The 13340-nt window shown below is 32.6% G+C and overlaps 1 protein-coding gene across 2 annotated transcripts in view; it reads right to left on the bottom strand.

Annotated features, from left to right (window-relative positions):
- Nucleotides 1-1400: 1400 nt before the first annotated feature.
- LOC115875860 (dopamine N-acetyltransferase) overlaps nt 1401-13340 on the bottom strand; it is a 29155-nt gene continuing 17215 nt past the window's right edge. For both annotated transcript variants that reach the window (XM_030891396.1, XM_030891395.1), the window contains exons 3-4: nt 6730-6999; nt 1401-2746 (exon numbers count right to left, since the gene is read on the bottom strand). In XM_030891396.1, the coding sequence (XP_030747256.1) occupies nt 2576-2746; nt 6730-6999 (441 nt within the window). In that variant the 3' untranslated portion in view covers nt 1401-2575. The remainder of the gene's footprint in view (nt 2747-6729; nt 7000-13340) is intronic.

Below are 13340 nucleotides of genomic sequence, written 5' to 3'. Positions count from 1 at the left end.
AAAATATATCAAACCCAAATAAAATTTTAATGTGTGTATGTGTGTATGACTACTTTAGTAAATACCATTTTGATTCTTTTGTTATTTATCACGGCCTACTAATAAAAAAATTATTTATTTTAAATATAAAAATGATTTATTGTAAATGGTGAAAATAAATATAGAGTGATATATATTTTTGAGAAGCTCATAGCAAGGCTGATCAAATGATTTATAAATATACAGGGTGTTCTATTTGAAAAAAAAACATAACTTTAGTTCATATTTTCAAAAATATTTTTTCCGTAAAAAAATAGACTACGCCACTGTATTCGACGTAAAAAGTTCTACAAGAATCAGTTTTCACCTTCTCGATTCATCCACAATAACAGAGATACGGGGGCTGTCCCAAATTGCAAAATTCTCTAAAAGATCCTGTAGCTCGGAAACGAAGAGGGATATGAAAATTTTGTTTACAGTACCTTTCGTTTGACAAAAAAGTGGGACAGATTTGTGCAAACCGCATCCTCCTATCTTTACTAATAACGGAGATACCGTATGATTTCAACTAAATTGGGACTCCCTGTACATTACTTTAGTTTTTGTTAAATTCATTTTGAGACCTAATTTATTTCTGGCTGTATTTAGTTTGTTAATTTGTGTTTGTAGTTCTTAAGGACTACTGGGAACTAGGACGAAGTCATCAGCGAGTCTTAGATGATTAAGAAATTCTCCATCTATCTATTTTTAATCCTTTATTGGTCCAGTCTAGTTGACGGAAGATTTCTTCCAGTGTTGCTGTAAACAGCTTTGGGGATATTGGTCTCCTTCTCGTACTTCCTTCTCAGTTGGGAACTTTGGGCTTGTTTTATATATCATTACTTTTGCTTTGGCTTCTTTGTATACATATATGGGCGAGAGTTTCTATGTAAGGCCTTTCTATATAAGGCCTAGCCTTCATATTTCCTGAAATACAGGGCAAGGTTAAAAATGTAGCGTTTTTCGAACCTCTTCAGATGGAGCGGAGCGTCGCGTCCGCGCGGACCGTCCGCGACTTCGAGCCAGTACCATCACCATCAGTTTATATGAACAACTTCACATAGGTCGCGTATGCTCCGTCTAGATGACGGCCATACATAAACACATTAATATAAAGACACGCGGACGGTCCGCTACATCTAAAAGCGCTGTTAAGCTTGACTAGGTCGATTGAAACACAACGGTTTTGTTGAGTAGGTACGAATATAAAGTAAAGTTAACGCAGATTTTGGTACTGACTTTTGAAAATTGTTTTGATCTACTCAATAAGTAATTACTCTATTAAGTCAAAATCTCGCATTTTCCCATGCTATTTATCTCTAAAAAATGTAGATCCAATAACAATCAAACTAGAAATAAAACTGAACAGTATTTATCTCGGAAAGTATTTATTATAAAGTTCTGATATAAAAATGTATACCCTAAAAAGATTGCCTCTAAAAACTAGAATAACATTTATTTCTACAATAAAAGGGAGTTTATTTTCCTCCAATAATAACACTAAAAGTGTAAGCCCCATATCATCAATATCGTTCTTTATAGGTACATAAAAATTCAATTAAGTTGCAACCGCATTGGCATATAACAAAGAATATATTTGAAAAAAGACTATGTGCAAAATAGTCCTTTTTATATATGTATTTAAATATTTTTTTTAAACTAGGTTTAAAGAATTTGGTATTGATATATTATGAGGCCTACCCAATAAATGGTCCTTTTTAGTATAGTAACTTTTTAGTAACTATAGTCGAAAAACAGATTAGATATTCCAAAAATATCTCAATAGTTTTATAATTTTTCTTATTAGTACACATACAGGGTGATTCTGTAACTCAGAATAAATTCCGTAAATAAAATATACGTTTTTTTCAAAATATGCTCGGACATGTCGACGAGAATTTTAATGTCACCCTTGCTGTGTCAAAATACCAACTTAAAAGTTTAAAAATTCAGAATACAATACTACTTAAGGTTTCCGGAAAAACGAATATTTGCAATTTTATTTTTATTATTTTAGTTATTTGGGACACGTATAACATTTTCTTACATTTGAAATAGCAACGTATCCGAACATATTTAGGATAAAAAAAAATATCTTTGATTTACTAAATGTATTTCAAGTTAAAGAACCACCCTATATAACAATAAATATTAAGTTAATATTTGTCTTTTTTTGTAACAAATCAATAATAAATTCATTATAATTGAACTTATTTTTTGAAGATATTTAGATTTATTTATTAAATGTGTAATTCTGCATGGCAGTGGCAGTATTAACATTTTTCTAGTTTGTCAGTGGCGTTACTTAACTTATAGGAACTTTCGATAAATTATTTATACATGGTGACGCAACCAAGATAAGATGGGTAACTGTGAATCAACTACTATGGTGTTGTGAGTCAATATTTTTAAATTAATTCGTTTTAATAGCTTTGATACGCCACTGACTAATCAAGTAACAACATCGACCCTCTGTCTGAACGATTATTGTCAGAAAAGAATACAAACAAAATCCATTCGTCCATGTTTCTTCTTGCAGAGGCTTGGAATTATCACTTTAGATCAGTTTGGCCATGACTTTGTAATGTAAATGAGGCGGTTGGGTGTCGTAGATCCTACGGCCATTTTCGTCCTTGTAGTCGTGGTAATTTATAGATTTTTCCACGTGGAAGCCTTGACTTTCTGCAACTTTTTGCGTGAATAAACTGGTAGCATCAGTTTTCATGATCTGTATAAGAGGTTAAATTAAAAAAAAATGTTTTCAAATTATCTAATTGATTAACTATACTATCCTGGACACTTCAACTGCGTGGATTGTATTTTAATGCATGCGACAGAGATGAATATAAACGACCGGTTAACAGACAGAGAGATAAAGTAAAGAAGCGGTGTTGTCGGTTTTTACGTGTGTAGGAAAATGTGTGTAGAAAAAAAATAAACTATTTTAAAAATTGTCATATCGCTACTACTGTACTGTCTACTACTATAATCTATTACAGCTGTAGTTAAGCGACGTAAGGCGATACTAGTGGATGGACGGGTGACCGGTTCGAAACTCTGTATCGTCCAATAAAAGGCAAAAGTGTAAAATCTATTGACACACACTGCTCATTCACGTCGGTTTGAGGCCGGATGAGATCGGATATTTCGTGAGTAAGAGTCGATTTAGACACTTGCCAAGTCGGTAGGCCATTGACCATGATATGGCCGAGGACCGCGGTTTGGATTCCGCGTAAACAAAGTAGGCCCCGTCCAGATTAGACCTGGCAGCAAAAAGGAGACGTTAACTGAAATCTTTACTTTTACAGCTGTAGTAAAATGAGTAACTAATTGTGAATAATAAAGTTCCAACCTTAGTTGCAACATTTTTCGTAAACGCCTACTTGTAAGGTTTGAAATTTTGATGCAAAATCCGGCAATATCGTATAGAAGAAATATATCAACCCAACTTTTATCTCTTTTTAATACATTTAATTTTTTATTAAGCCGTCTACATCACTGTCTTACACGTTAAAATTCATACCATGCCGTCTCGATGACCAGATCTTCTATACCAGACCAGGTATAATTAAAGATCTTTACACATTATTCTAAAACATATACAATTTACATTTGAAATTTGAGTGCCACAGGAACAACAGAAAATTAAAAAATGTCTATACCTATGTGGCGGATTCAACTTTCCAAAATAATCCTTTATGGGTATTTCGCCACTGCACTGCAATCAAAATCAATCTATTGGCACACACTGCTCATTCATTTTTTGTCAATTTTATTTTGTAGATTTTATTGCAGTGCAGTGGCGAAATACCCATAATAGTACATGCGGTCCATAAAAAAACGTAGCAAAATGGGTTAAAAGCATGGAACTTGGCATAGTTGTTTAATAGGTTTATTAATTTTAATAGTTATTTAGTTATTTTAAGCTATTTTACCCGCAGCACCTAAAATTTCACCCGTTGGGGTAGGGTTGCAACCCTTATTTATTTTTTAAGGGGTTAACATTTTTCACAAATTTATTTCAATATTTTTTTTTAATTTCAGTGTCTTTTTTTACTAATTCGAACATGAAAATTTAAAAAAAATACGCCAATTTTGTATAACCTAACGTTTGGGCTCTACGGCTGTAATATTTGATTTAAGTGTCAAAATTTCATTCTTTAACATATTTACCGTATCCTGACCAAAATGCTGGATATTTTTATAAGTTTTGGTACGAAAAATGTAATTAAATTTGTGACAAGAACGTGGGCGCACCTATGGGGGGAGAAGGAATGTTATCCCCCCCCCCTCCTTGGATGCGCCGTCAAGAATTCTTTGTACCAATTTGGGCAATACTAAAAATAAAAAATAAAAAAAAGTACCATATCCTTTATTTCGAAGGGAAACAACTGGATTAATGGCAGGACAAACAGTTTTTTAAATATAAACTTATTTTTTTTTATTAAACCAAACGTTAGTCCCAGTTTCTAGAAGTGTAGTTAAATTAGGTTAAATTGAAGAAAAAAAGATATAGCTAAAATCAAAATGTCAGTGTCAGTACAACGAATTAACACCGATTTGGCTCCGTTAATAATCATGCCTTTAATGTGCATGATTATTCGTCCATCTGCTTCTTCCATCTGGACACAGGATACACCTTCTAAGTTGGTAAAACGGCCAGTTGATGACCTGCAGCTGTCGCCCACATTAGTTACTACATTATGGAGTTACAATTCTCAATAATACTTTCCAGATTACTTACATACTTTCCAGACTTTTACACATAACCGTATCTTCTTGCTCATCTTTAACATTACGTCTTCTTTCTTTTCTTCTTTTGTATAGACGTGCCAAGATGGTATTTGGCTTCTTGGGCTACCAAATCGCTTTCTGCCAGTACGGCTAGAAGGCGCGTATCACCAAGAATTTTAGTAGAGTGCTCCACTTTTTTATAAATTGCCTCAGTAGCAGACATTTTTTTTTTATCACCTAGTTCAGTGCATATGAAACAAACATCTTTTTTTACATTTACCAATGGTGTTGTTGATCTTGTTGCTCGAGCAGAATTATTTTCCCCCTTTGTTGCGAAATATGCGAAATAGATGCCTGAGATTGTTCTTGAGACTCACAGCAACATGCTGCCTCATTAGATTTAGATAATGAAGAGAGAAGTATGTCAAATTTTGGTGAAATGTGTTTTAAGTTGCATGCTTTGTGCCACAGTGCTTTTTTTTCGATTAATGTTTGCTCAATTTGTCCTTCCCCTTTAAGACAATTAATTTGCATTCCAGATGGAAGTACGTGATTGTAATTAGTTAAAAGTAGTAAATTAGAAGCTAAAGTACCATATCCTTTATTTCGAAGCGAAACAACTGGATTAATGGCAGGACCAACAGTTTTTCCACCACCAGTCTGACAGATACAACATTTTTTCCAATCTATTAAGCTATCTAGGGGATGCGGTACCGTTATTTTATTTTTATATTTTTTCATTTTTTTTCCTGATACAAAGAAGCAAATATTACATTAAAAAACAAAAAAAATAAAACCGAAGCCATGCAATTAGTGTAGGTACCTATTGTAATAAAAAATCTACTCACCGGCAAACGGTTTAATGATTAATATTTTGTTCGTTGCTCAACATAAATTATTATAATATATTAATTTATATTGCTTCTTGTGTTAATTCCACTATACACAGTCAGTGACGTCACTTAAAGCAGTTTAAACATTATTAAAAGTATAAAAATTACGATATTGCGTTTATTTCTAGGGTAGGGATGATAAACATATCAGTTTAATTTTGTTTATTGATAATAATAATATTAATAACAATAATTAATAATTGAGTTATTAGTTTTTAGTTAAATTTTATAAAAATATGTCACCAAATATTATACAATTGGCGCAGGCATTAAAATTTTGAATATTTTTAACCTTTTTTGTAAAAAAGGGGTAAAACCATCATCATAAGGGGTGAAGTTTGGGGTGCTGCGGCTCAAATCATTTAAAATGGTCTAAATAACAACTCTGGCGAGTTTCATCCTTTTAACCCAATTTGCTACGTTTTACCCTATTTTGAGGGTCTGCCGCATAGACTATAAAGGATTTTTTTGGAAACAGAAAATTACAATTACATTAATATACATTGCAAATTTACCAAAATTACGTATGGTTTAAAAAATAAGTGATGCCAGGGTATAGCCTTTCATCTGACAGTCGCTTATACAGGGTGAGTTCTAAATAAGTACAAACATTTTTGCGATAGTATATTTCGCCCTAGAAAGATGATTATGAGGTTTTTTCGCGAAAAAAAAATTGAAAATTTGGAATTCTTTGAAAAAAATTTTGTGATTTTTTGTTTTTAGTTAAAAACATATTTCCTTGATAATATGGCAACATAGGGAGTAGATTTTAATTTACAAGAAAGAAAACCCAGAAAAGATCCAGTGTTTCCAAAATTTAAGCAAAAACTTTTTTTGGGAAATTTTCAAAGTAAAATAACTCGGTTATTTTGGACTTATTTGAAAAACGGCAAAGAGAAAATATGTTTCTTTTATCAAGATCTACCAGCCTTGAAAATATTTGCACTTATTTAAGACTCACTCTGTTGTTTTTCCTGAAAAATTTTCGTATTTCGAGTTAATACAGTTTTGAATGGGATATTGGATATGCGATATGATGATAAGTCAGAATACGCTGTGGTATTACTCTGTCGACCATACTCACTTTGAATCCATTCTGTTTGGCCACTGTCTCACTCTGAGCGAACAGTTCCTTGGCAATTCCTTTGCCCCTAAATCCTGCGTCAACTGACAGAATTCTGATCTCGAAGATCCTATCCACGTCGTATTTGGAGAAGAGGTCCAGTTCGAGGTTCACATCGTTCAGTAGGCCGAATATTCTTCGATATTGCACGTTGTCCACGGATCTGATTTCTTCTACAGCTTTTTCGCATTCTCCTCTTTTAGATATTCCATTCAATGCTACACCGGCAATCTTTAAAATGGATAAATAAAAATATTAGTTCAAATTTAAATTAAAAACAAATTGTTGAATAATGAAGTGTGATATTTTATAAAAAACTGTTGTAGTAAATTTTTTATGTATACCGCGTGCGTCTCATGAGTGGCTCACTCCTATAACATTTTTATTTTTTCAGATAAAAAAAGCTAGATTTGGTATGTTAGTATATGACATAAATTAGGTTTGATTGACGTATTCAATTGTTTTCGGTCAGTTCCCTTTTCACCGGAAATGACTACAACTTTTGATTTTTAAATGACACCCTCGGTATATTTTGACTTTATTTGATAGAAAATGACACTTTGAATAGAATGAATCATATACCATATGTCAACTTTTGACATTTCCGCATATGGTTTATTTGAAATTGTAACATGCGGTGCATAACGACAATTTGACTCGAAATACCAAGTGTGTGGTACCAAATTATTCGTAAAAAATGCTTTTTCCAAATATGCTAATACCACCATCGGAAAAAAAATGAGATATGATTAAAAATACGATTTGGGCATCTTTTAACTGGCAAGGACAAGATACGAAAATCTTTAGAGGATCAAATTTATTTTTCCAAGGATCCTTTTGATTAAAAATTAGTGTTTTTAACACAGACATGGAATTACACTCTAGATTGAAATTTATAATACAATTCTTTAAAGCGAAAATGTCAAAAATTGACATATTATATGCCATTCTTTTCCGAATGTCATTTTCTATCGAATAAAGTAAAAATAGAGGGTTATATCATTTAAAAATTGTAGTCATTTCCGGTGAAACAGGAAGTTACCGAAAACAATTGAATGTGTCATTCAATACTAATTTATATCATTTACTAAAGCAGCCCATACATTATGAAACAAATTGCGCAACACAAGCTGTTGCGCAACAAGTTTCCAATGTATGGCCCTATTTGATGCGTTGCGCAATTGTTTCATTGAGTTTCAAGAATGTTTGAATTCTTGTGTGCAACGGGACTGTTTGCGCAACTCGTTGTGTACTGTATGTGTGTGTTGTGCTTCCTTGTGCAATATTTTAGTTCTTTCATTCAAATTCTTTGTTTTCTTGTTCATTTTTTGATAACATCGACATCATCTAGGGCACATACGATAATAATTGACGCAATGGCATTTGGGGACATGATTGTTTCTCAAACAATGGGGCACAACTTTTAATAAAAAGTTTGATCAAAATTTTACCAAGTGTATGGGTGATGCAGTTGTGCAACGCAACGTTTCGCATCGCTTTGTTGCGCAATTTGTTTGATAAGGTATGGGCTGCTTTACATACCAAATCTCGTTTTCTTTTCTGAAAAAATAAAAAAGTTATAGGGGTGAGCCAGTTTTGAGAAACATCCGGTATATAAAAAAATTAATAAAATAAAATCCCATTTCATGCAGAGTTTATCTGTGACACTGTATGTTTGAGTCCGAATTCGAATGAAATATTTAAAACATATACACTAGAAAATGTTACTCAAGGTTGGCTACCATTGTTTTCCTATCGTTCTTTCTTGGCTACCATTCCCTTCCTATCACCAAACCAAACCAAACCTTCCATGGTTGCTATATTTATAATTATATTGGACCCGGTATCCATACTGCTGAGTTACCCTGAACATATTTTCCCTTATTTATCTCATATTTCCTTCCTATTTTTATACCCCTCGTGTACAATAAAGCAGCAATTTAATTTTATCTTCTGCCTTACTTCCGGTTCTCCCCATCTTCGTTGCACAGTTCCCTTCCGGAATGTCACCTGGATTTCCAACTATGCCCGGAAGGCAGTTATTAAAATTTCAACCCCAGTCGAATTACTTTCAGCTATTCCAATATAGATCCCAATCTCGTTAATTTAATAAGAAAAAACGAAGAAAGATTCGCACGATCAATAAGATGTAAAAAAAGTTTAGTTCTCTTTAATACAGGGTGTTTTAGGTACTACAGACTCTTAACTATGAATGAACATATTATTTATGATTCTCTATTTTAATTATTTCTAGTAAAAATAATAGAAAGGTTTTAAAATTCAGCCTATCAATATCTGCAATCTTGTTTGACACACTTCTAGACTATTTCAAATTGATCTATTTTGTATCATAATCAAACGAAGTCCTGTTTAATCTTTTTGTTTTATTAAGCACTTTCTATAGTTAAAATCTATACTGGGTGCTTCTCAAAAGTGGCTCACCCGTATACCTTTTTTTTTCAGATAATAAAACGAGATTTGGTATGTTAGTATGTGATAAATTAGCATTGACTGACGTATTTAATTGTTTTTGGCCATTTCCTGCTTCACCGGAAATGGCTACAACTTTTGATTTGTAAATGGCACTCTGAATAGAATGACATATCATATGTCAACTTTTGACATTTATAACATGCGGTTCATAACGACAATTTGACTCCAAATACCAAGTGTGTGGTACCAAATTATTCATAAAAAAATATTTTTCCAAATATGCTAATAAGCCATCTTTGTTCCATTTGAAAAAAATTGAGATATGATTAAAAATGCGATTTGGGCATTTTTTAACCAGCCAGGATAAGACAGGAAAACCTGTTTAACCGGATCGTGTAAAACATTACACGATCAAATCTATTTTTCCAAGGCTTCTTGATTAAAAATTAGTGTTTTTCACACAGCCATAGATTGAAATATAAAATACGATTTTTTTAAGAGAATATGTCATTTTTTAAGAGAATATGTCATACATAGAATGGCATATGATATGTCATTCTATTCAGAATGTAATTTTCCATCGAATAAAGTAAAAATATACCGAGGGTGCCATTTAAAAATCAAAAGTTGTAAGAAATGTAGTAATTTCCGGTGAAACAGGAAGTAATCAAAAACAGTTGAATATGTCAATCTATGTCTTGTCAATTTATGTCTTGGTACAGATTTGGCAGCCTGGAATCTCGCTCGTCTTCCTGGAGTTCTGAGAAACCGAATTCGATGGTCATCTGATCTTTGGCCAATTCTAGTCTTATCCGAAAAAAGAACATCTTGCCAATTCTCAATTGTCAATTTTATTTTGTCGAGATGACTGTGGGACCCGTAACTCTCTCCTTCTGTTCATACAACCTTAGAGCACGAAGCCTTTTTCTTATTTTCTTTCAACTGAACCGTTCACACCTGTAGGTGCCAGAAGTTGTCTGTGTAGCTCTGGTTGAGAAACACTGGGATTTCTTCTAGCAATTTGGCACACAAGGTGGTTTTGTTGTTCAACTGTGACTCTTTGACGACTTTGTCTAGGCCTGTTCTTGAGAGTTCCAAATATATATTTTGCATATGTTTTCGATACAACTCTCTGGGTAACGCCTACTATCTCTGCTACATCTCTTTGGGGCATTCTTTGTTCAATGAGATCAATAATTGTTCCCCTCTATACATCTGTTAATCCAACATTTTTCCTTTGCAACATGTTTAGTCAGAAATAAAGAGTGATTCAATATAAGTTTGGTTGTGTGTATTTGATGAAGATAGAGGCATTTAACAAAGATTTTATTTTCTATAATAGTGTTTTTCTGAAAATATGAGACAGGATATTACTTCAATAGAAGAAGTTAATTATTTAAAGTGCAATAGTTACGACATTGTTATTAAATACCATAAAGCCTCTATTTCAAAAATTACTGGTTTTAATTAAAAAGAAATATTCTTGAAAGGCTTTTGTTCTACTTAATTAGTGAAATGAGTTGTAAAAATATATTCAGCGCAAAAGTATAAAAAGCTTCTGCCTCATTAAAACTTTAAGTCTCCAACTAATTGGGGTTGATCTTTGGCCAACTTCTCCATTAAGGAAGCTTAGAATACAGACAAACATAAAAAATCCTTCAGAGATTTAACTTTGAGCCTAATGAGACCTCAATAATTGTGTATATAAATTGAAAAAAGACGCGCAAGACGTAGGGTACAGTCAGTTCAGCGATCGTTCAACTTTACGTCATCATTATTTAAATAAGTTAAAAGTACGTTCTAAAATTATTGAGTGAGTTCCTTCTTTATTAAACTTATGTAAGTATGTTAGGCCTTTATTCATTTTGATTGTCTTTCAATATAGATCGGAAAAAGACACTAAATGCATTAGACGATCAAATCTATTTTTTCAAAGATTCTTGGTTTAAAATTAATTGTTTTAGTACAACCATGGCACCCTAAACTGCTATTTTTTGTCAAAATTTTGTCGAAAATGTCAAAAGTTGACATATGATTTGCTCTCTATTTAGAATGTCATTTTCTATAGTAGATAAAGGAAATAAATTTAGATTGGAATGCTCGGCACCCCGCCAAAATGTATAATTGTTTTGTACGTTGTACGCGATCTGGCCATCCATAATCAAGGATCTGGCGCTACCACGCGCTACTATAGCGGTTGCTAAGAACAGCCGCCAACAAGAACAGAAAGAATTTTCTGTTGTCAAAGTCAGAATATTCAAAAAGCAAGTTCTGTGATTGATTTATACTTGTCAATGATTATATAATTTTTTAAAATCATAAACCGCCCTCATTGAAAAAATACCGAAAATTGTTTAGCGCGATTTTCAAAGTAATTTCTTCTATCTTGTGAGTTTAATTTAAATTTTATTTACGTGATATATAGCATTGTCATCCAAGTTCTTGGTTTTACACAGAATGGCCCTATTTGATCGGTGGAAAGGGTTTCAGAGTAGAGGAAAAAATATTGTGTAGGAAAAACAAAATAGGGTTCCATATTAGCACCCTCTCCTCTAATAATTAATATTACTAGCAAAAAAGCACAAAAATCATAAAACATAATTGTGGCCAACTTTTAGTTCTTAATACCCCTCTGTGCGCCGTCGGCGCGTGCAAAAGCAGAAATAAATAAATTTTCGTTCCGGTAAAAGCGAGAACGCCGATGAACGCTGGTTGACGGCGCCTACCTGCTTTCAATGTGAGCTAGCCGATTTGATAACACGCTTTAATTTTTCAAGGTTAAAAGCGCGAGGCGGCGCGCGGCTCGGCTACTATGTACCCATATACAGGGTGTCCCAGAAATAAGTGCAAGTATTTTAACTTAACTGGTAGTATAGTTCAACCCCAGAAACATGCCTATGAAGTTTTTTTCGCGAAATTTTTTTTTTAAAAATTTTTTTAAATTTTTTTTTAGTTTTTATTTAAAAAAATAATTTCTTGATAACAAGGTAACATAGGTAGTAGATTAAATTTACAAGAAAGAAAATCCAGAAAAGATCTAGTGGTTCTCAAAATTTTAGCAAAAAATAATTTTTTTTGGAAATTTTCAAAGTAAAATAACTCCGTTATTTTGGACTTATTTGAAAAACGATAAAGAGAAAATTTGTTTCTTTTATCGAGATCTACCACCCCTTAAAATACTTGCACTTATTTCTGGGACACCCTGTTTATAACAACACGTGATGCGTATACGCAAAGTTGCGAACGATGTCAAGAATAGGTATCCAGATTGGCGTCGACTACCGGTAAGCGGCAAACCTGCCTGCACTGTGTTCGCACACTAATGGCCGTTTGCACCAATTTGTATTTAAACAGCGTTTAAGTAATCACTGATTGTATTTTAATCAATGATTATTTTTGTTACATTTGCACCATGCACAATGAAAGCTTGTTTAGTTAATCAGCGAATATTCTTGGCAACAACGTCAATCTTTGATAGGTAGCGAACTTCATATTTATACATATATTTATATTTGTACCTTTTCCATGGTTTCAAACATTGTTTATCCGTTTTTTATGTTAAATGTCAGGTAGTTTTTTCCTAGTTTTCAAATTATAAATTCTGTTTTAAAGGGGAAATGATTTTGTAACACTCTTTGTATTCTTTTAAATTGACATGGATTGCGATGAAATTAAAAAAGAAAAGAGGCCGTTGTGTTAGTTTTAGCCCAGACGAAAAAACTCCAATTGCCAATATACATATGTGATAGATATAAGGATATATTAGAAAACTGACCATGTGTCCGTAGAAAAAAAGTGAAGTGCTAAAATTTAGATCCGTCCATTTCGTCAAAATAGTTATAGTTATAGTCCTCAAATAAATTTTTCAAGGAAATCCATAATCGGTAATTTGGAGATAGAACGATAATCGATAATTTTGAGATATCCAAATCATCTTTCAAAATGTAATTTTCATCAAAATCCATCTTATATATATATTTTTTTAAATAACAACTAAGTATAAAAAAGTACTAAAAGCACAACCGCCGAAGAATAGGACAACATAACACAGTTTAGTTTAAACATCGATTAGATAAGTATAAACAACGTTTATGTAATTATAAATAATATATAATAATGTCCGTCAATAAAATTTTAAC

The sequence above is a fragment of the Sitophilus oryzae genome, unplaced genomic scaffold, assembly GCF_002938485.1.
Source record: "Sitophilus oryzae breed Bouriz unplaced genomic scaffold, Soryzae_2.0 scaffold_1396_pilon_pilon, whole genome shotgun sequence".
Lineage (NCBI taxonomy): Eukaryota > Metazoa > Arthropoda > Insecta > Coleoptera > Curculionidae > Sitophilus > Sitophilus oryzae.
The sequence above is the reverse complement of the archived record's forward strand: the minus strand, read 5'-3'. Positions and strand labels throughout refer to the sequence as shown.